The sequence below is a fragment of the Lacerta agilis genome, chromosome 12 (genome assembly GCF_009819535.1).
Source record: "Lacerta agilis isolate rLacAgi1 chromosome 12, rLacAgi1.pri, whole genome shotgun sequence".
NCBI classification, from domain to species: domain Eukaryota; kingdom Metazoa; phylum Chordata; class Lepidosauria; order Squamata; family Lacertidae; genus Lacerta; species Lacerta agilis.
In genome coordinates, this window is record NC_046323.1 from 37,202,107 (window position 1) to 37,226,022 (window position 23,916).

The window sequence follows — 23,916 nt, forward strand, 5'->3', positions numbered from 1 at the left end:
CTGGACCTGGGCTAGATGATCCTCCAGCCTGATCCGGCAGGCTCTTCATATTTATTTATTCGTTTATAACCCACCGTGGATCCCCATTTTACCCTCACAACAACCCTGCGAGGTAGGTTAGGGCTGAGGGTAAGTGACCCATGGGTTTTGAACCTTGGACTCCCAGGTCCTAGTTTGACCCTCTAACCGCCCTCTTATGTTCCTGCTATGCTCTTTAACGATGATAATAATCCAGGCCGTGCAGCTGGTTTGTCTTAAGTGAGGTTTCTCGGTAGGAAAAGCATTAGCAAGCAACATGAATGCAATACGAGCTGCCCTCGCACCCCAAAGCATCTAGTTCTAGGAACCCCAACGGCGCATCCATCCCGCACTCAAAACACCCCGCTGAGTCTTAAGTGCCGCTCCACGTTAGCTAAGAAAACGGAAGAGACCTGCGGATGACCCGGAAGCACTTCTTCCTGGGCCGCCCACATCCGGGCTAGCGGACGAGCGTTCGCGTCGGGTTCGGCGCTGGCTGTGCCGGCGGAAGGAGGCGGCCATTTTCCATGAGAGCGGAGTAGCCTCCGAGTTCCCCTTTATTCCCCTGCCCAGGAAGAGCCCGGAAGTGCCGAGAAGCGAGGCCCCGGCCTGAGGGTGCGGAGAGCGGACCGGTCCGTCTGCGGGGCCGGGAGTGGTGACGATGTTTTCCTTCTCCACCACGGTGCAGCCTCAGGTAAAGGCCTCGCGGGGGGAGGGCGGGGAGTCTCTCTCCGGGAGGAGCGGCTATTGTTCTGCGTAACTACTCGGGCTGCTGGGAGATCCGGGCCCAAGATGTCGCCGCCGGCGGCGGCTGGAAAGAGATCTGGGGCGGAAGGAGAAGGGAAGCGGCTGCCCGGCCACTTGAAGAGAGGCGGTTTTCGCGCCGGCCTTTCTCGGGAGCGAGTCGAGGTTTTACGACCCTACAAGAAGAGCCCAGCTGGATCCTGTTTCTGAACAGAGAGCTTCCTCTCACGAAGCCCGCAAACAGCCTCAGGAGGACAGTGAATTGGCCTACTATCGAATATCCAGGGCTATGCTGCTACTGAATATGGAGGTTCTACTTAGCCACCCGTGTTTAAAATCTCCGTGGGTCGCTGCGCCGTTCTCAATGTTATCACCTTCCCCTTTAAAAAAAGTAATCAGCGCAGCATGTCTTTGGAAATTAAACCGTGACGTATTTCGGACGCTGGTGCTTGTTAATTTCATTAGACCCCATTAGAAAAGGGAGAGATTAGTGTATTTTCCCGTGTATAAGACTATATTCCCCCCCATAAAAACTTTTAAAGTTTAAAATTGGGGGTCTTATACTCTGAATGTTTAAAATATTTATTTCTTAATTTTGGGCTCAAAAAACAGGGGTCGTCTTATACATGGGAGTGTTTTATAGACGGAAAAATATGGTATATCCATGCACCTTATCAGTGACATTCAGTGTCATGCAAATAGACTTCTCTCAACCCCTTTCCCCACACAACCCTCCACATCTGCACTGGAGGCCCCCCCCCAAAAAAATAAACTGTCTGAAACAGGTTTGGGGGAATAGCAGGACTCTGTACCTGCAGTCTGTTTACTGGTAGACAAACAATATTGAACTTTATCAAATGCTAATAAAATTATGATTCTTTGTTTTACCCTACCTGCTAAATTGTCTTTTTTCTGAACTAAAAAAAAGCCCAAGCACTTCAACTTTTCCTTAATAACATTGTTAGACACACAAGTTCTACGTAGGCAGGTCTTGGGTTTAAAGGACAGTTGGATTGGTGTACAGTAGAGAAGAAAGAATTTTATTATTCATTTAACAAAATTTAGAAGATTCTGTTTAGTTGTCATGGTTAGCAACTGTTGGTAGGCTAATTGTCCGTGAATGCTTTGTATGGTTTAAATTGATGTTACATTGTCATGTTTAAGGCCCTAACATCTCAGAAAAGCTGCTGCACCCTTCCTATCTAATGCTGTAGTTGCCTTTTTGAAGAATTTTGTATGATGTAACATTGTCCATGGATGACATTTAATGCATTCCTATGTAGAATGCTTTTGGGGGGCACTAAATCATGCACTTGAGTTGGGGGACTGATGAAAGCAAGATGGGGCACAAACAGGTCTGTCAAGTTTCCTGTTAGAGTAGTATGTAAAGATATATGATGTTGTTTTAAAAGTACAGTCGTACCTCTTGTTACGTCGGTCTCCGGTTGCATTTTTTCAGGATATGAACACGGCAACCCTGGAAATGTATACTTCCGGGTTTCGCCTCATGCGCAGAAGCGGCGCTCTAGTTGCAGACTTTTCAGGATGCAAATGGCACCCCAGAACAGATCGAGTCCGTAACTAGAGGTATCTGAAGAAGTGTGCATGCACACAAAAGCTCATACCAAGAACAAACTTAGTTGGTCTCTAAGGTGCTACTGGAAGGATTTTTTTTATTTTGTTTAGAGGTACCACTGTATGTTCTGTTTTTTTGAAGCTTATGCACTTAAGCAATTTCTTGTGATCAGAAGAAAAGCCAAGGAGAGATGAGCCCTGAAGCAAAAACAGTAGAAATTGATTCCTCTTTGAGAACTGCTGAATGCACAGCTAGATAGAAAGACTACTAAATTACATTGAACCCTGCCTTTTTGTAAATATCAGGAAATTTGCAAGAGGCTGTTTCACCTAATAAGCAGGGCACTGGTTTCTTGTTTCTGAAGGAAATTAACTATTTCCTTGGAATAATACATTTATTCTTTAAAAGAAGTTGTTACTTTGTGTTATAGAAAACATGCCCAAAGCATTGTTTTTTTAAAAAAATAGGAAAAAAGATTTCTGTTGTAAAAATTCAGATTAAATTAACGTAGTAGTGATTTTAAAGATAGCGCTTTCACATAAACTTTCTTTTATACTAGGTCACAGTTCCATTGAGTCACCTCATCAATGCCTTCCATTCACCCATAACTCCAGCTCCATCGTTTGCTACACCATCTACCCAGTGTGTGCAAAAGGAAGCAGCACCTGAACATGAGGTACAGAATAGTGAGGTAAGAATTCTCTGATAGGAGTGATAGGTTTATTTCTGTTCATGTATCATTTAGCATGATTTAAATTTGCTTGGTGCCTTAGTGGCATAAAAAGGAATCCTATAAAGCGAATTTTGATACTCCTTTTAGTATTCTATACTGTGCTGGGACAATCCAGATGGAGTATTATTATTATATACAAAGCTCCCCACTTAGTTTTGAAAAGATAGAATTTCCTGATATGCAAGTATTCATTTGTGCACAGCTGATTAAATATTTTTTGTGCACTGCAGTTATAAATATTGACAATTGGTATTAAATTAATTACCCTGTTCTGCTGAAGTTGTCTTTTTGAAGAATAAGACAACTTACTTGGTCTCTAAGGTGCTACTGGACAATTTTTTTTGGAGGGTTCTTTTAAATACTTTTTTAGAACAGAAACATTTTTTAAAGGACGTGATTCTTTTAAAGGAATTTTTTTTGGAAGAGTTTTTTTAATAATCCTTTTCAATATTTTATTTATTTATTTCGACTACGGCAGACCAGCACATCTACCTACCTGAATCTAGAGATTTGGGGTTGCAGTCCTGCATGCATTTACCTGAGAATAAAGTTCAGAGTTAACATGCATGGGCTTGTATTGCCAGCTACAGCAGAAATTATAACTCTTTGAAACTGTTAGTTTACGAGGATAACTGCTGTACAGCTACAGCCCTTCAATTTGAATCAGCGATGTATATTTTGCAATATTGTCACTGATAATTTCTTGATGTTTGAAACTGCACCAAATAAAGGCTTTATTGTACATAGATACTGCTTTCATTTGCTTTGAGTAAAGAGCTTCAACTTAGAAATTGTATTTTTGAAAATGACTGCACGGTTTAAACAATTGATGGAAATAAGTTGATATTTTGAATAGCCTTAATGATTGGGGCTTGCGGGAATGAAATGGGAAAAGTGTGTGTGTTCCAATCTGCTGCTACTTTGGAGACCCTTTTTAGAATCATCATAGTTGGATATTTCTTCTCTTTTTCTTTTTTTGAGTAATCTGATGTTCTTAAACATTTCCATTCTTCATCTGTTCTTTTTACAGCCAGTACTTAACATACGAGACCTAGGACTTTCTGACTTGAAAGCTAGCCAGTTTGATGAACTAGTGGACAGGCTACTACCTGGCTATCGTGTAGAAAACAAAATCTCTTCACACTGGCAAACATCGTATATATCTGCACAGTCCTTCTTTGAAAATAAGTATGGTATGTCTTAGGATATTATGGCAGCGAAAAGTTGAATCACTTACTGAATTGAAGCCAAGGCAGCATCACATCCCACCCCTTAATATATGGTTCCAGTGAGATGCTTGCTTTCTGCTTCATTTCCATGCTTATTTCTCCTATAAGGCCCCTGTAAGGCAGGGATGGCAAAGACTTTTCAGCATGAATGCTCTTTCCCTTCTGGGCATCCTTCAGGTGGATATAGGGATGTGTGTCATGCCTCTGCTGAGCAGGGCCAGAGGCAAAAGTGGGCAGATCAACAAACATGAGTTTTGCCTTTGTGCAGTAGGCTGTGCACCACATAGTTGTTGCACAATTGTGTTATTAGACATAAAACACATATTGCTCACATTAGTGGCCATAATTAGGAGCAATAAGAAACATGCAAAGAATGTGTGCACACCCATTTCATTCTATATGGGACTGTACCTTAACTTAGACACGTAAATAACCACTTGCCTGATTTCATATGGTGAGTAAGAACTTTCTCAAGGCAACATGGTACTGGAGCTTTTATATACTTAAATAAGTGGTTCTTTTACAGGCTTTTGACATACTGTTAAGTACCAACATAGTTAAGTGTGGGCTAGTAAACATTTTTGTGGACCTTTTTTCAGGGCTGCTTTTCATAATATTACAGTGAGTGAATAAAATATTATTTGCAGCCTAAGAATACAAAAAGCAGTCTTGTTCCCAGGAGGAAGATCTGTTAAGCACAGCAGGACTCACAAATAAATGTGGATAGGACCAGCATGTTCATTTGAGAGTGAATCAGACTGATTAACTCACAAATGAAATTAAAAATGTGAAGTAATTTAAGATATATATGTTTTGAAATAGATTTTGGAGACTCATTTTATCCTGTAAAATATTTTGAACCGATAAAAGTTTTTCTAAAGCCATTGTTTAGCTTAGTGATTGCAAAATAATAATACTAATGTGTTTATGGTAACTTCCTAGGTTTTGCAGATGTGTTTAGTGTCTTGCGCTCATCTTACCTGTACAGACAGCATCCTAGCCCCCTCCAGAGTGTATGTTCAGATCTTCAACGTTGGCCAGGTATGAAGTAAGAAGATTCTTCTTGATTAAATTGATTTATCTGACTGAAGATCGTAGTATATACTACAAGATGAATCCTGAGTTCCCATCAGTGGAACTCTGCTCAAGTGATGCTTGTTAGAGGAAGGAGGTTATTCTCCCTGACTAATTCCCGTGCCTCCGAAAAGCTGTTCCAGAGGGTTGGAACTTATCCCTGCTTCACAGGAGGTGTACCTGGAGGCTGGGAATGGGACAACTCTGGATCCAACTCTCTAATATTACCTATAATTTGTGTGATATAGATGAAAGTACCAGTATTTTGCATTTGAACATATTTATATTATTATCTCTACTCAGTAGTCATTAATTAGTTGTATTTTTGAAATTTTACTTTCAATGGCAGTGGTTAATGTAACACTTGTAGTGATAGTCAAGCCTTTTCAGATTTCTGTTTCTCACAAGTTTAGAATTCTCGACTGAACTTGATTGAAGGGAAGGGAGTTAGTATATTACCTAACTTGCAACTGATGCAGGTATTTGCCATTTCTGCGAAGTTTGGAGACTCCACAGGAGCTTCTGTATATATGAATGTTGTGTATTTAGCAAGATCTTAGTGAGAACGTATATATTTCCAAAATCTCCTTTAAAATTGCTTGCTTGAATAGAGTGAATTGCTGTTGCTATAGGATGGTGAGTGTTGCTGTTCTTTTAAATAACATAACTGGGATCCAAAGAGCAGCCTGAAGGGTGCTTAATGGGGGGGCTGAATTTTTAAATTTGAACAGCAGCCCCTTCCTTTCTTTTCCCATGCTGTATTAAGCTGTTTTGAAACTACATATATTTTTGTATGTGGTTGCTATACAGCATGGAGGAGTACTGTTTTGGGGAAACTACTCAAACACCCCCCCCCAAAAGCACAGAACCTGGTGTTTGGCTCTTTGCATAGACTGTGTTTCAGGATTTACAATAAAAATTTAAGTAACGAAAGAACTTGCATAAGAATTTCTGTTATGTTATCTTGAAACAATGTGTTATGTGTTTTAAGTTTTTATTCAGACACGAGGTTTTAAGACGCTGAAATCAAGAGCAAGACGGCTGCAGTCTTCATCAGAACGATTAACAGAAACAGAAAATATAGCGCCCTCTTTTGTAAAGGCAAGTCTAAAGATTTGTGTGTTCTGATCGTAACCTCTTCTGATGCCTGTTTTATACAGTGTCTTAAAAAAAATACCTGACCCATTAAAAAATCAGAATCCAAGTCCCTCTTCTCAGGAGTTTGTAGACTGAAGTAATTGAGGACAGGTAAAAGTGGATTGAAAGGGAGGGATCAGGAAGAGATAAGGGATTTATGAATCATGATGGTAGTTAGGTTGTTAGAAAGCTGATGTGGGAAAGGATGGGTAAAAGGGATAATTGCCGATAGGAGGTATACAAGCAGAATCATTCTGAAATATGTAGATGACTAACTACCGGTATATACCTTTTCACATTTAGAATGTTAACAGTTTCAGCTGAATGGTACTGTAATCCAAGCACTGTAAAATCCAACAGACAAGAATGTCATGGAGACTGATGGATAGTGAGATTTCACTGTAATTATTTGAATTGCTGCACAGAATTCTATGGTGCTGTCCAGTTACAGTAATCTGCTTGTACAACAGACTTTCACTCACACCAACTTTCCATTCCTTCCCACTGTGGCCTCCTGCTCTGGAGGGTTCCCCCGCCCCCAGCAGGAGGGGGTGCTTCAAGGTGAAGGACAGCAAAGGGAAGTCTAATCACATCCACTGCCACAAGGTTGGCTCTCACCCCTGCATGATGCACTTGCAAGCCTTTTCCTTGCAAGTGGTAATATTACTACTCTAATTATCCATTCATATAAAAATTAAAAAGGTCAATGCATGCTGAAATTTAAGAGAGAGGAGAGTGCTCTTTGGCTCATGTTCTGTCCCCTGTTTCCCAGAAGCATCTGGCTGGCCACTGTGAGAACAGGATGTAGGAGTAGGTGGCCTGATCCAGCAGGCTATTCTTACTATGTACCCAAAAATCTGACCCCTGGTTTAAAAACTAATGCAAGTGTTTTCTCCATCAACTCCTTAGGGTCTCCTACTGAGAGATAGAGGACCTGATGTTGAAAGTGTAGATAAACTAATGAAAACAAAAAAGATACCTGAAGCTCAACAAGATGCCTTTAAAACTGGATTTGCAGAGGGCTTTTTGAAAGCACAGTCACTCAATCAACGTAATGGTTTGTTTGTCTTATTCAAAGTGTTCTGTTTTGTATATGCGGTATTAGAATGACGTTACAGGTCACATTTAAAACACACGGTAAATGAACCCTAAGTGTGCTGTATCCATATATGGTAGAAAAATAAGAATTAGGCAGCAGGTTGTTCATTGTCATTGTCCCACAATGTCATCCCCTTATCATTTAGTCTAGCTGATTGTCAGTTTCCTTGGATTTTATACAGTACAAAAATTGCTTGCCTAATATATATTTTTCTTCTTCAGAATCTACAAGACGAAACCGTTTCTTTGTCCTTGTTTTGATCCTGCTTGGCCTTTATGGTTTGTCAAAAACTCCTTTTTTATCTGGTAAATGCCCCTTTATGGATACTGGTTTGTTAACTTTTCATTCTTTTTTAATCTTTCATTTCCTGTTTTGCTTTGTGAGGCTAGTCTGTTATTTTAAGTCTAGATTAAAATCACAAGTTGAATGAATTCACAAAGTGGTGTACGCTACTCCAGGTGAAAATATCTAGTGTTCTTTTCTCTGAAATGAGTAATAGTTGGGAAAATATATCTTGGTAAAATCTGAAAAAGAAAATTTCATAGCCCTCACTTTTCTTAGGACAGTTGAATAGTTTTAGCAGCCTAAGTAGTTGTGTCTCCTACTGCTTTTCAATGCAGTTGTACCTTGGTCCTCGAATGGAATCATTTAGTTTCTCAGATCAGACCATTATTTTTAAAGACAGATTTGTATAGATCTGGTGTGTCATAGAATTACATCTATGGATATTTCTTCAACATTCTTCCAACCCAAGTAAGTTCTTGCATTTCTTCCAGAAGCTTTAGCAAAACTTTGGCAGTGAGTTCAGTAATGGGTCGTTGAGAGTTCCTCATTGTAGAGATTGGGTGTGCAGCTGATACGATTCAGGTGTTGGAGATGGGCATGGGGGTACACTGCACAAGTCTTTATAGGTATAAATATCTGTTTAGCTGGGACTCAGTGAATGGCCTGATAGTATTTGATGTTGAATCATTACTGCAGCTAAATAGATATGGGCATAGTCAGTTCTGAGAGCCACACGTAGGAGTACAATACAAGTGAACTAAATTTATTTTTTAAAGAAATGCTTAGTTGAACATTGGTAGGTGCAAAAATTGCTATGACAAATGATACTAAATGGCTTGTCATTAAATTTGTTTTAACCTTTGCTTTTAGTGCGTTTTCGAACAACTTCTGGGCTTGATGCAGCTGTGGACCCTATTCAGATGAAAAATGTTACCTTTGAACATGTCAAAGGGGTAAGTTCAAATGCTTGATGTCCACCAACTATTGAATTGAAATTTATTTATGTAATATATTGATATACCACACAATACTTAAAACAGTTTCTAAGCAATTTACAAAAAGCAGCAAACAGTGACGCACGGAAGCCACAGTGTAATGCAATGCAAAATTTGAAGAAAACTGCAACAGAACACTATAAAACATAAATCCAAAAACAAACAAGCACAGCAGCACATGTTGAAACATTTTTAGGGTACAGGATCCTTTCTTTCTTCAGCCTTCCCCCTGCTTGTGACTGACAAATATAGAAACCACTGCCTGTGAATGCACCCTGAGCTCACACACATCCACAGACCACCGGCTTTTCCATGCGTATGGATCATGCAGTAAACCCAAGATGAATATTGGAGTGGGACTGCCAGTATAGTTGGATGGTGGCCTCTCAAGCTAGCTTTTCTTCCTATAATACTTGCCAATATATGATGTGCCTCTTGTTGCTCAGATTCTGGCAGCTTATCTTTGCTGTGTCAGAAACTGTTCCATGATGATGCAGTGTAGCGTTGCCAGCATAGGTGGCTACATTCTCCATTTGCCTCCTGTAATGACTAAATTCCCCTCTGTTGATTTTCACAAAAGAATTATCCATGGAAAACAAATTCTATAGATTGTTCCCTGTTACTTTTGTAAAAATCAGACAAACAATCTGCTGCTTCCTTACATGCACCTTTGAGTATTGTGTTTTCTCTTAAATTGTTCCAACATGATCTTACACGTGATCACAATTGAGGTTTAATTGCTTTTTTTCTCCAGCACTGTACTCTGATAAATTATGTAGGAATTAGTTCTTTCCCCCCCCCCTTTTACAGTTCTAGAGACTTTACCTAGTATATGTTATTAACTGTATGACTTGGTTTTTCAGTAAATGTTTTATGTTAAATAAACATAGGCCAGAGACCAGTGTAGTTCTATGTCTGTTGTCCAGTGGGACTTCGGACTTTGCTTTCTTAAAATAGCAGCTTTCCTCCTGCCATAGGGCAAACTGCTTTGGGAAGCATGGGAGTTTCCAGGCCAGCTGACTATACAGCAGGGGGCCTTGTATTTTAAAAGAAAAAAAAGTTATACTGGGGCCGCGCATGAGCCTTTGGCTGTGCTTAAAAATAGCTCAGGATTGTGACCACAAGTCTACCTAAAGCTAATTTGGCCAAATTATAAAACAGGTCTTTAAAAAATGTTGACATAATATATTCATTTTTAAATTTTAATTGAATGAAGGTTGAAGAAGCAAAACAAGAGTTGCAAGAGGTGGTAGAATTCTTGAAAAATCCTCAGAAATTTACTGTACTGGGAGGTAAACTTCCTAAAGGTAAGTGTGAGCTTTTGATTATTGACAGGTGCTTTCATGGAGGTGTTCATACCACTTGTTACATTTCAGTCCTATTTATGTGAGGCAGGTAATAATGTGTTTCCCCTGAGAGGGATATGTAACCTTATGTGCCGCTTTCATGAACTTTGTTAAAATCCTACAGCAGGTATTCCTCTACCGTCAGAGGCATTCCACAGGGTCTTCTCACTCCCCCAAAACACCCCTGGATTGTTGGATAAATTATACCAGTCCTGACATACTGGGAAGGAAACTATAAAAAGAAAACTGCAAAGGGAAAGGAAGAATATATCCAAAGCAGGTGTAGAAAAAGGCAGTTTCTCCACCTTTGCTACTCCTGCTCTTTTTGGATTGCTCTGCCCTTTGTGTCTTTTAAATTTGTATTTAGTTCACCCCTCCCCTTTTGTAACTCTTGTGAATTAACCTTTTTCACTCAGGGGAGTGTGTTTGTTGACCAGATTTTCTTTATGTATACTCTGTATTGGGTGGGGAACCTCTGGCCTTTGGGCCTAATTAAGCTTTGCCATTTGGCCCAACAGGCTTATGACCTGACATCATGTATGATAACAGACCCGGCGTGGGCAGGTAAAAAGGTAGCCGGGCTCTTCCAAAAATGGCTTCTGAAGTTTACAAAGACCAGCACTGGGTTCTTTGCAAGCCCTGGGTGACGCTTTGAAATCCTGACAGTCAACTGATGGTTGGGGTTGAAAGCGCCGTGTCACCTGACATTGTGATGTTAGGTGCTAGACAGATGGGTGGCCCTGCCCTTATATTAAATACCTGCCAGATCCAGATCCACACCCCTAGCATGCATAGTTGGCCTCCTCCAAGCTGGGCTGAAGTCTGCAGTGATTAGAAACACTTGTTGAGAAATTATAAAAATTGGGGTAAACATGGGCGATAATCAGTTATCCATATGCTTTGTCATAATTTTATTTCCATGTCATTCTTTCCCCAGGTATTCTGTTGGTCGGACCACCTGGAACTGGCAAAACTCTTCTTGCTAGAGCTGTGGCAGGAGAAGCTGATGTTCCATTCTATTATGCCTCTGGATCGGAATTTGACGAGATGTTTGTTGGCGTTGGAGCCAGTCGTATCAGAAACCTGTTTAGTGAGTACAATTTAGTTTTCCCTTGAACATTGGCTGCTTTCATGAAGACATGTATACCTGAAGGAGCGTCTCCACCCCCATCGTCCAGCTCCAGCCCCAAGGGCCTTCCGGTGGTTTCCTCACTGCGAGAAGTGAAGTTACAGGGAACCAGGCAGAGGGCCTTCTCGGTAGTGGTGCCCACCCTGTGGAACACCCTCCCATCAGATGTCAAGGAAATAAACAACTATCTGACTTTTAGAATACACCAGAAGGCACCCCTGTTTAGGGAAGTTTTTAATGTCTGATTTTTTTATTGTATTTTTAATATTTTGTTGGAAGCTGCTCAGAGTGGCTGGGGAAACCCAGCCAGATGGGTGGGGTATAAATAAATTATTATTATTATTATTATTATTATTATTATTATTATTATTATTATTATTATTATTTTATTATATTTATTTCAGGAGTGTGGATGAACACACTTTGAAATCTAGCAGTTTCTTATTGAATAAATGCTCTTAAGTCTAAGCTCTCTATTAAAATAAAGAAGGCTCTAGCAGGCATCAGGAAAATTCAAAAACATTCTCTTATTATCATTATATCAAAAGTCTGAATTCTGTCTGAACAGTTGTAACCCAATATACGTATGCATATATTCATTCCAGTCTGGACCTTTATCATGGGCCTATTGTTTTATCCCTAATTCAGAGAACAATTGTTTTCCTTTTGACTGTTTTCTAGCTAAAAATAGCAGTATAGAAACCGAAAAGCTATTTTTCTGGAAAAGTGCAATTCATGAAGGTAGCCAGAATAAACTTGTGAATCTCATATTAGAAATGTGTGAAGAATGCAAAATGGTGTTTGTAGTATGAAGAAATAAATTTGACATGTTGCATTCTTAGGGGAAGCCAAAGCAAATGCACCATGTGTTATATTCATTGATGAGCTGGATTCTGTTGGTGGCAAAAGGATAGAGTCTCCAATGCATCCCTACTCAAGACAGACTATAAATCAGCTCCTTGCTGAAATGGATGGGTAAATACTAATTTTCTTTCTGAGCCAAGGGATTATCTGTTACATTGGAACATCAAAATAAGGAGAATGAGTGTGGGGTTCATAGGGAGAGGTGTGTGGCTCTCCAAGCAGTAAAATAATTTGAAATCTGATATGCCACTTGGAAAGAATATCATAGCCATTTAAGGCATGTTCAAATGCCTGGTATCCCCCTACATAGCAGGGTAGCCAAGGCCTGGGAAACTCCAGATTACTACAGTGCCTAGCAGCCATACAGTTTATACTGATGCTGCTATTCCAACTAGTTGGTAAATCTGCAGCACCCTCTTCTTTCTTTGACCAGAGCACAAAGTGGTTGGTATGCAGGCAAGGATTGTCTAGGTACACAGCATAGCATAGTTTAGTTAGTAGGGATGATGCCTTGGTGGTTACACTAGAGTAGCAGGTCTACTGATCATGCTTTGGGTTGGTGTCACTAATTACAGCCTACCTACAAGCCTGTTTCATTTAGCCATTTCCCTTGATCACTGCTAATCCAGATTTAGGACATAGTACTCATAACTGAGCTTTAAAATTTGCAGCCATAAGATGGCCGTGAAAAGAGGATAGATTTTGAGGCAGAGTTCTCTGAATACCAGTTGCTGAGGGGCAAAAAAACAGGGGAGGGCATGCCCTGCTGCGAGGCTTCCTAGCAGCATCCAGCTAGCTGTTGTTGGAAATGGGATTTTGATTCACTGGACCGTTGGTCTGGTCCAGCAGGTCTGCTCTTACATTCTTGCTAGTATTCTTCTGGCATGGCTGCAGATTTCCAAGCAAGTGGATGAGCCCCACTCTGGAGCCTTAAGAGTGCTTTGAGTCATGCCCAATAAAGGTCTTGCAGTGTGCATTAAGCCCTCACTGGACTGCATGGACATTGCTGTACTCATTGTAAGAACAGAGAAACTCTTCACACCTAAGTATATTAACAAAAGCTCTCTTCTCTCTGTCTCTTTTTTAAGCTTTAAACCCAACGAAGGCGTCATTATCATTGGTGCAACAAACTTCCCTGAAGCATTAGATAAGTATGTGTGTGTGCGTATATATGCATAAAACGTAACTTTGCATGGTTTGATTTTGTGCATATATGACTTTGAAAGCGTAGGTCAGTAATAGCTATTAAAATTTACAAGGTACTATTCTTGCATCATGCCTGTATTTTTATCTTTGAAGGCAGCACTCAGAAGGACTAGCCCCTTCTAGCTATCATTATCAGGAACAGCAAAAATGACAGCAATGGCAGCCGGAATGTATCTATGAAGTGTTGGTTCATAAAGTACCTTTTGCCTTGGGGTTCCTGTAATCCAAGGAGGGTTGGGAGGGTTGTGTGGAGGCCATTTTCTTGTGTGAAACAATTTTTAGTAGGTCAGAAATATATTAGCTGCTCATTTTACCCCATCATGTTCTTAACTCTTAAAAAAATAAAAATCAGTCATCTGGTTAGCAAGGATCTTAAATATATTGAAACATTCACAGAATTGTTTTTCCTCCCCAATTAGTGCTTTGATACGTCCTGGCCGCTTTGACATGCAAGTTACAGTCCCCAGGCCAGATGTCAGGGGCCGAACAGAGATTCTGAAATGGTACCTGAATAAAATAAAGTATGATGAATGTAAGTATAAATATGCAACTGTTATCTTGGGGGCAGGCAATACAGATAGTTGTTGTAGAGTGGCTGTAAACTTTATCTGTTTCTAAGTTGCTCTGTGATCTCTCTAATTTAGATCTGTGTTTTGAGTTCCGAATCGCCTTGAATAAAACAATTATCTCTGTTCCCCTTTCACTATACTAAGGAATTTGAAATGGCTATAGCTTTTTCCCCCTTTTGGCCAAAGTGGATGAAATTTAGGGCACGAGCTATTTCAGTGGATTAAAGCATGCTAAACAAATAGGTCCAGGGGCTTTTTAAGAGGTGGAGGGAGTAAAACAGATTAATCCCCCCCCATAATGTAATTGGGTGGTGGTGGATAGGGAATAGCTTCTTAATAAAGAAAGCATAATTCTGTTGATGTGTTTTAGCAAAGAGCAATTCCGAGCTCTTCAGTACTCCACAGGGAACTTTTTGGACAGTCTCACTATTTTCAATATCTACGAACATATAGGAAAATATGGAGCTATAAGGTAAAGAAAAGTATAGAAACACAGCGACACAAGACTTTGTAGAGGACCTGATCTGGCGGTTTATTGACATTGTACTTTGATGTGGGGAGGGGAGGAAAAACCTCAATTCACTCCAGTTTTTGGCCCACACACTAAACCCCTAGTTATTACATGCTTGTGATTGAAATTCAGAATCTTGTCACCAGTGGGAGCCAGAGTCTTTGATTCTGCTTACAGTATTGCTTGAATAAATCAGTGCTCTGTTCTTCATCCATATTGTGATTATAGTGGCAATAAAATTAAAGTTCACTTTAATGTGAAAAGCAGGTTTAAAGAATATTATTAATTTCTCAGATTAGGTTGATATAGGACTTGTGTGTGTGTGTGTTTTACTGCAGCTATTGATGCAGAAATCATTGCAAGAGGAACAGTAGGATTTTCTGGAGCTGAGCTAGAAAACCTAGTGAACCAAGCTGCATTGAAAGCTGCGGTTGATGGAAAGGATATGGTTACTATGAAGGAGCTGGAATTCTCAAAGGACAAAATTCTTATGGGTAAGCTATTTCTGAATTTGAATTTCTGAATTCAGTGAGGTAAGTATTTTGACCTTGGGCACTTCATTGGAGTTAAGTAACAAATACAGCACTTATATGCTACACTGAAAGTTTTTGGGTTCTTGCCACTATTTCTGACAGAATTATCAGAGGTAAGGAACCCTACTTGTGACATGGAAACATAAAGAACCTAAACATAGCTTGCCTTTGAGGAAACGTGTTTCAGAACCTGAATGTGTGCCTAAAATCTCCTGGAAACAGGGCAAAAGGTTTATTTGGTTTCTGTAAGCTTGAATCCTCTGATCCAGGCATAGACAAACTCCGGCCCTCCAGATGTTTAGGACTACAATTCCCATTATCCCTGACCACTGGTCCTGTTAGCTAGGGATGGTGGGAATTGTAGTCCCAAACATTTGGAGAACCGGAGTTTGCCTATGCCTGCTCTGACCCATCATCCTGTATACCAGGGGTCAGCAAACTTTTTTTTGGAGGGGGCAGGTTCACTGTCCCCCAGACCTAGTGGCGGGCCGGACTGCAAACGTGATGGAGGAGGAGGCTTCTCTCTCCCACAGTCCCTCCCCTCCCCAAACCTAAATCAGTGCCACGACAGCCTGTTCCCGGAGCCCCGGGGTGGGGGGCTCGCTCTCCTTGGCCACCACACCTTCCGGGCAAGAGTGGCCCCCGCCGCTGCCCTCTGCTTGCTCTCCCGCATGCAGGTTGCACGAGTGGCCATGAGGAGACCGTCCTGCCGGGTCCCCTTTGGCCATGGAGGGTGACGGGGCCTCGGCTCCTGTCTCGGGGGATCCGCAGAAGAGGGCAGATGAGCACTGGGCTGCCTTCTCCGCTGGGCCGGGCCTGCTTCTGCCACCACCAGGGCCCGGTGGGTCGCCCGAGGGTAGTGCAGAGCCCGTTGGCCGAGGCTGTCGCTCAGACCTGGGGCAGCTTCCTGAGCCGCAGCAACATCAGCGCCAGACGGGTGGGTGGGAGCTTGGCGGGAGCGGCTGCTGGGCCAGACACCGCGGCGGCAGAGAGCATCCTTCAGGGCAACTGTGCGTAGCGGAGGCGGCTTCTCTCTCCCCATCTCTCCCCCAGCCCCTCCCTTCCCCCTGCCTACCTCCTCCGCCACTCTGTCTGCCGTTGGGAGCTGGCGGTGGTGCCACTGCCTCTCCTTTTCAGGCCAGCTTTCACAGGCACATGGCCAGCAGGTGCACCAAGCCCCAGCCCACAGCGCGGCCATGGAGGCCAGCCAGTGGGCAGTGAGGTTTCCTCTCAAAGCCCAACCCCCTTCCTCTGCAGGGCGGGGAGAAGCTAGGAAGAAGGAGGGAGGAGGCACCACTGCGGTGTGTGGGGGGGGGGGAATGGCGGCCAAAAAAATGGAAAAGAAATGGTGATGATCCAAGCGGCGATTCCAGAACCGTTCTCAGGCCAGATCCAGAGGGTGATTGGGCCAGATCCGGCCCGCAGGCCGTAGTTTGCCGACCCATGCTGTATACCAATACTTAGCTCAGGCATCCCAAAACTCAGCCCTCCAGATGTTTTGGGACTACTACTGGTCCTAGCTAACAGGGCCAGTGGTCAGGGATGATGGGAGTAGTAGTCCCAAAACATTTGGAGGGCCAAGTTTGGGGATGCCTGCCCTAGCTCTTCTTTAGAGTGTGGATCCTTATAGTGTCCATGCAACCCATGGTCAGGTGGGAGGAACCAGCAGACTTGAGGGAACCTCAAGGTTTGCAGAAATACAAAAAAGGGAACCCCCAAATAACCCAGTGAAGGCAGAACGTGTTCAACAGCCATGGAGTTCTGATTGGTGGTTGACTATTGAGAATAAACAATAGCAAGTTGTGGGGTTTGGGTGAATGGAGTGGAGTATTCTGGAATAGAGTATCCTGGCTGGCTGGCTGGCTGGCTGGCTGGAACCTTGAGAAGAGCATTCCCCAGTGTTTTGCTTGTTCTCCTCCTTGGATATACTAATAGCAAAATTTAGTGCCGAGTTCTGGCTATGGAGCCCAGGTGGGACTTCTGAGCATGCGCAGGGGAATCTCAAGGTTTGAAGAAGTAGAAAAAATCTTTAGGGAGGAAACAGATAACTGGACAAAAAACCCTTCAGAACAGTTCAGTGAGGACTGAGCCTACTAAGTCTCCACTTCAGCGTCTGCATGGTGGTGAGAAAAACAAACAGGGTTGTGGCTGTGAGTGTGCATTATGAGTAGAATGGAGCATCTGATTGCATTTTGTCACTTTTCAGCTTTCATGATTTCCTTTCTTTGATTTCAGGCCCTGAGCGTAGAAGTGTAGAAATTGATGATAAGAATAAAACAATTACAGCCTATCATGAATCTGGGCATGCCATTATTGCATACTATACTAAAGATGCGATGCCAATCAACAAAGCAACCATTATGCCACGAGGACCAACACTTGGACATGTGAGGATTTTGATTTTGTAGAGAATACCCACTTTTGACTAGACTTTGACCACTTTACTGCTTTACTTTTTCAACAGAGCTGATCTCAAACACCTGGCAATATATTTCCATAGTATAGTGTACGTAATTGAAATGCGAACCTGGTTGGTTGCCGTGGCATTCGTTACAGAGATTCACTTTCATTATATAGGCGCCAGGCAAAAATGTTTCTCTATAACCAAGCCTTTGGCTGATTAACATTCTGCGGCCTTTTAAATGTGTTTGAGGGGAGGTTTTACTGGTTTGTTTGTTTTGCTATATATTTTATGTTTTCATTATGCATTTTTATGATCTGAACCACCCTGTGATCTTCAGATGAAGGCTGGTTTACAAATTTGATTAATAATAATAATAATAATAATTGCCATTTTAGAAATGTTTTATATACACCCTGCAGTGCTATCAGTTCAAAAAAGACATCCACATTGTGGATGAAAACATTCGTTCATCTGACTCTGCTGCATTTTGAACTTTGGGACTGTATTGCCCAAACACATGCACAAAATTGTTTCATAGCAGAGTTGGAGGCTCCCTACTCCTGCTGCAGGGGCTGCGTGTAGAAGGGCTGTTACCTTTAGTGTACCGTAAGCCCAGATTGGCCATCAGCAAAAAGTTGCTGTCGATTTGTTTCTCACTAAGATACTGCATGACCATGACAGTTCCAGACAGAGCCTGCAACAGTGCAGGTGTCTACTCTTCGGGAAGCAGGTTTTAGTTTGGGGTAGAGAAACCAACAAATGTCTCAGAAGAGTATCAAGTCAGTTAGTATCCTCTAACTCGCCTTCGTTTCAAGATTGTTAAAGCAACTAGCCAATCAAAGCAACTACAAAGTGTAATTTGCTATTTTCATGAACTTTAATCTCTGCTCATGCAATTTTGTATTAAAGGTGTCTTTGCTGCCAGAAAATGACAGGTGGAGTGAAACTAGGTCCCAGCTGCTTGCCCAGATGGATGTTAGCATGGGAGGAAGAGTTGCAGAAGAACTTATATTTGGGGGTGATTACATCACAACAGGTCAGGAAAACCCCGAAACAAGATTAGTATTCAAAATGTTTGTTCTAACTTCAAAATCTGAATTACTTTTGTATAATTTCTTTTGTTGTTGTTCGTTTAGGTGCTTCTAGTGATTTTGACAATGCTACTAAAATAGCAAGGCTCATGGTGACTAAGTTTGGAATGAGTGAGAAGGTAAGATCTAAATATCTCCTGCTTGAGTTTTGGATGCTGTCCTCTTTTCTCTCCGCATTGATTATAAGTCCTTCAGGACGTGGTATCAGATCCTTGTATTAAGTTGCTGTTATCCCAACCGTAGTGCATTATAAAGTGTAATGTATATGTGACCAACTCAGCCTAACGGATTATCAAAGATGTGAACAGCGTGGGTGAATAAGAAACACGTTTTGTCCTTTTTCCTTGGAGATTATACAAAGCAATTTATAGTATGGACTTGACAAAATAGTAGTGATGAGTGAGATACTGCTGCTCTCCTGGCCTCCCGAAGCATGGGAGTATTAGATTGGTGCAGAACAAAGGAGCCAATCTCCCCCAGCTTCACCCCATTTCTCTTTCCCTCTGTGTTGGAAGTCAGGAAAGCAGCTGTGCCCCACCCACAGCACCTCACCAGCCACTACTGTATATGTTCTGCTGCCATATTCATTTCACAGCACATTTTTGCTCTATACCACAGGGAGAGCTCAATCAAGCACCAGAAAGCATTTACTCCTTCTGCCTGTATTCCCTTATATGTTTTGTTTCCTCCTGGTCTGCCCCTTCCTTTCAGTCATCGTAGATAGTGAGATTTCTCTTAGATGCATGTTCTTTGTAATCTTTTTAAAAAGCAACAAGTTAAGACAATGATTAAAAATTAATAGTGTGAATAAATTTAATAGGATTATCTACCAAAATGTGTGATCGGTGACGAAGGCTGCAGTCGTATACACTTACAGGGAGTAAGTCCAGTTGTGGACAGTGGGACTAACTTTTGAGTAGACATGATTAGATTTTTGCTGATAAGCTCCCTCCCATCCAGATTTAACAAGAAAGCTATGATGTGGTGGGATACTTCTGTGTACTGCTACAGCTGCTTAAATATCAGACACCTTGGGGCCTGTTGCAGCATAGTAGATATTATTTGCAGGATGCTGAGATGTTAAATTGCACAACAATTGCAATGTACTTTGGTACCCTTGAAAAGTCCTATAGAAATAAGTTCCTCATCTCTTTCTTTTGCTTTCTATAAGCTTGGTGTCATGACCTACACAGATACAGGGAAACTCAGCCCCGAAACCCAGTCTGCAATTGAACAAGAAATAAGAATGCTTTTAAAGGTAAGAAAATGTGATTCTCCCATCTTGGAATAACTGGAATAAATATTGGGTGAATAAAATTTTGCTTCCCTTGGGTTTCATGTATGTATCTAGTAAACCATAAAAACGACCTAACTTCTAATTCAGTTTATGGCCCTGTTAAAAGTTTAGGAACTTCCTTTACCACTTACTAGCAACAGAACGTTCTTCTAGCTCCTTGTTGCTAATAGATTCCTTTTTCATATTCAGTTATTTTTCTACCTTATTTTTCCTTCCATCCATTGTGTTTCTTACTTGTTTTAAACTAAAACATTTTATGGAGTCTTGGTTTCTGCAATGAGTATACATGAATAAAATTGAAACGTGAATATTTGTGGATTTATTGAAAATATTAGATTGGGGTCAATCTTAAAACAGTTTTTAGAATACATGTCTTCGATTTCCAGTTTTGTTGCAAACGATCCTTAATGTGTGTGGTTTTTATTTATTTATTCTGTGATAGGAATCATACGAACGAGCAAAGAATATATTGAAGAACCGCACCAAAGAGCACAAGAATTTAGCGGAAGCATTGCTGACCTATGAGACTTTGGATGCCAAAGAAATTCAGATTGTTTTAGAGGGGAAAAAACTAGAAGTGAGATGATAACTTCCTTGTTAAGCGTTCTAATGGATTACTTGCAAGAATGCAGTAGTCTCCTTATGCAGTGTAGCGCCCCCCCCCCCTTTCTGATGCGTGTGTGGTAATAATCACATTTCTTAAGTATAAGCAATTTGTCTTGTGTGCTTTTTGTTACATTTTACCTAACTTTTTGTATTTCCTTAGAAAGAGATACCAGGAGCAAAAGAAGTTCCCACAAGTATAGACAATACGATCTCAGGGTTGAATCCTGCTTCTTTGGAAACCTCAAATACTGACGCTGAATAGTATGTTCTTAACATATTTTCGCTAGCTAATTGCTCCATGTGGACTTGGACGTGTAGCTGTTCAATCTTGTGTCTTGAGATCCCTTGAAATGCTGCAGGATCTACAGGTTGCAGAGGGGATGACACTTCCATTTAGTCTAATTCCATGGGCAGTTTATAAAACCATCACTCATCATTTAGAAAAAAAAACACATAAGGCTACAGGAAGCTAGGAACTGGCATTGCTGTAACAGAGCCACTTCCTGCCCCCACTGGTTGTCTTATAAATGCCAGGGTGTTAGAATCCTGGAGCATAATAACTGTTTAGAGAAATAATAGGGTTTTCTGTTTGGATGCCTTTAGATTACACTGGGGGTGGGGGGTGGAATTTCAATGGCTATGAAAAATTGCACTGCCTCTTCAGAGTCAGTTGGGAAGACATTTCCAGTTTTGTTTAAGAGGTAAGGGGGTGTAACTGCATTGCTCTGAAAGGTGCTATCTATCCTGTTGGATTTTTAAAAATGAAATTGTATATGGCTGTTTTAAGAGCTCCATCAGTTTTCTTAGACAGCTGTATTGAATCAGTCACAGAGTATTTTAAATTCCTCTTTTTGTTCCTTTTAAATCACAGTCCATTCCCCCCAAATAAAAATACAATTTTTAAATTTGAAATCTTCAAATCCTTCAACCCATGTTATGAGCAGGTAGTACCCAAACAGTAAAATGTGTTCAATTATCTTCTGAAATGTTAAGAGTTGGGCTAGGGTGGAGTGGGAAACAGTTGCTAGTAATACTACTATTTTGTGGGAGGATGGGCAATGGGTGGGTTATTCTCACAACTTTAACCCCTACACTTCCCCATTGTAAATAAGCCTTTAAAAGAGAAAAGGTTTTGTGCCAGTCAGTGGAGGGAATTGAAGAAAGTTGGCAGTGAACTTTCAAACTAGTGCTAACATGACATGTCGCTGTGAATACAACTTGACAGTGTACTTGTTTTTGAATTGGTTTAGGAATTCTTTCATTCAGCAAATCCAGTACTTCAGTGCAACTTTCTTTTTTTGCTTTTCCCATTCAGCTAATCTAGTAACACATGGAGGGACCTCAAGACCCTGTCTTAAAGCAGAATACCAAGCTGCTATGCTGACACATTACAAATATACTCTTTGTAGTGACTTACAGTGAAAGATGTGCAAATACAGCATGCTTGGCACCTTTTTTAAAGACAATAAAGGTTTGTTTTAGCTTTTCCTCATTGTAAATTGCTTTATCTCTGGTTTCCCTCTTATGTAAATTGAGGTGTACAAAGCATATCTTAAACCTGTAAATAAATTTGAGAGTTAACCAAAATGTGGAATTTTTTTAGTGAATTGGATTTCCAAAGAATCTTTCGTTCGTTTCCTTCCTTACTTCAAAATTGATTTGTTTGCTGTTCAGCACGTTAGCGAAAAATAATGCAAGGGGGGAGAGACAGAGGAGAGCAAAAATTCGCAACATTCCCTGGCTTCCCTTCAGCTGAAAAATGTACCCATGGAAATTCTCTATTACACAAGACTCTGCTCCATCTCAGCATATTAATATGATATGCCTTTCATGCATTTAAGAAAGCATCTGCACACCTAGCTACCATATATGCTAATGATATAAAATGTTAATTAGCAATAGTTCTTACTGATTATCCAGATTTAATACTATTCCTCACAAAAGCTGGGATTCTGAAGTGAGATACCCACACAGCGGAAGTTGCCCTAATTTTCAGTCACAACAGAGAGACAGCTTAAGTTCCAAATAGTTTGACTGCTGCAGAAGATCAGGCTTCAGTAATACAGCTCAGGACTTGATATATTCATACACTTTGTAGGCTTTGCAGATACAGATATGTACAAGTAGAAAGTATTTCTGTTGCTCCAGCAATTCAAGACGTAACACAGATTCCGGCAGCACTCACTGACTGACTCAGGACAAGACACTGAACAGATGAGCAGATATCAGGCACCCCCAAACTCGGCCCTCCAGATGTTTTGGGACTACCAACTCCCATCATCCCTAGCTAACAGGACCAGTGGTTAGGGATGATGGGAATTGTAGTCCCAAAACATCTAGAGGGCCGAGTTTGGGGATGCCTGACATATAGATGGCACTGGACCATTGTCATAGCAAGTGGATTGGCTGACCCTGACCCTATTGCCTTATCTTCATACATGTGATGATTTGAGCTCATCAAGGAAATTATCCCCTTCCTCCATGTCGGATTCCTCCAAAAACAAATTCAACAATATTTCAAAGTTTTAAAATAAGATGTGGAACTTTAGGTAGAGAAATACATACAATATCCCACGAACCCCCAGACGTAATCAAAAAACAATGAGGATGACATTGGCTATGAGATTAACCCCAATCAGTGGACCAGAATGTGGTCTAAATCCCGCTTTAAATCCATATCAACAAAAAGGAAAAACTCACTCTGAAACTCACCTACCTGTGGTACCTAACACCAAGGAGATTACTGCTAATATGCCCAGCAACCTCAGCTAAATGCTGGAGAGGGTCACCTCCACAGGCACATACCTCCACATGTGGTGGGAATGCCCCAAAATCCAACTATTCTGGACAACAGCCAAACAAGAAATGTGTAAAATATCAAAAAGAATTAGAAATCACCCCAGAACAGGCCCTACTAAACATCTTCCAAGACAATAATGCCCACTCACATCACGAAGAGCTCATAACCCACCTGCTCTCAGCAGCCAGAAACATCATAGCCAGACACTGGAGAGACCTGTCAGGAGTAAGCATCAACCAATGGTACCAAATAGTATGGGAAACAGCCTTACTAGAATAATTAACCAATAAACTGAAACTGACACGGGACAAATAGAAAAAGATGCCTTCACGCTGGTATGGTTTCTCTTTATCACATACACAGCCCAACAGGACAACAAATCCACCAACAGCATATGGATATCCGGATTCAAAAAAAAACACCCAACTCACACATGAAAACAAAGTTCACCACAGCCAATCACAAACACAAACACACCCTAGGCCAACCCCAACTTCTCTCACCACCAAAGGAACACAAGCTAATAGCAAAGAGAACCTGCACAAACGACGCTGACACAAAACCCCACACATACATTAAGTAAAATAGAAACATCACCACCTGACCCACTCACCATTCCCCCCCTCCATCTCTTCCCCCTTTTCCTCTTAATGTAACACTAATGTCTCAA

General features: G+C 41.2%; 1 protein-coding gene and 1 long non-coding RNA gene across 3 annotated transcripts; both read left to right on the forward strand.

Moving 5' to 3' along the window:
* The first annotated feature begins 495 nt into the window (after positions 1-495).
* On the forward strand, positions 496-22,029 carry YME1L1 (YME1 like 1 ATPase). 2 transcript variants are annotated; one of them, XM_033164877.1, is made up of 21 exons: positions 496-712; positions 2,898-3,029; positions 4,102-4,264; positions 5,243-5,341; positions 6,366-6,475; positions 7,421-7,568; positions 7,832-7,915; positions 8,766-8,848; positions 10,107-10,197; positions 11,174-11,326; positions 12,208-12,340; positions 13,318-13,380; positions 13,855-13,967; positions 14,854-15,009; positions 17,284-17,435; positions 18,362-18,488; positions 18,589-18,662; positions 19,715-19,801; positions 20,283-20,417; positions 20,607-20,707; positions 21,762-22,029. In XM_033164877.1, the coding sequence occupies exons 1-21, from the start codon at positions 680-682 to the stop codon at positions 21,763-21,765; spliced, it is 2,241 nt and encodes a 746-aa protein (XP_033020768.1). In that variant the 5' UTR covers positions 496-679; the 3' UTR covers positions 21,766-22,029. The 2 variants fall into 2 exon arrangements, with proteins under 2 accessions (XP_033020768.1, XP_033020769.1); XM_033164878.1 differs by lacking the exons at positions 20,607-20,707; positions 21,762-22,029 and having other exon boundaries at positions 20,283-20,426.
* Positions 2,315-2,600, forward strand: LOC117055394. The gene is made up of 2 exons (XR_004427627.1): positions 2,315-2,349; positions 2,451-2,600. It is a non-coding gene; the product is annotated as an uncharacterized LOC117055394 (long non-coding RNA).
* Positions 22,030-23,916: the final 1,887 nt, after the last annotated feature.

Excerpts from the sequence above, each read along its gene's own strand:
- YME1L1 (XM_033164877.1), top strand. The coding sequence starts at position 680 with ATGTTTTCCTTCTCCACCACGGTGCAGCCTCAG. Across the intron at positions 7,916-8,765 it reads AAAAACTCCTTTTTTATCTG|TGCGTTTTCGAACAACTTCT; the intron begins GTAAATGCCCCT and ends CTTTGCTTTTAG. Across the intron at positions 18,489-18,588 it reads GGGTGATTACATCACAACAG|GTGCTTCTAGTGATTTTGAC; the intron begins GTCAGGAAAACC and ends TTGTTCGTTTAG.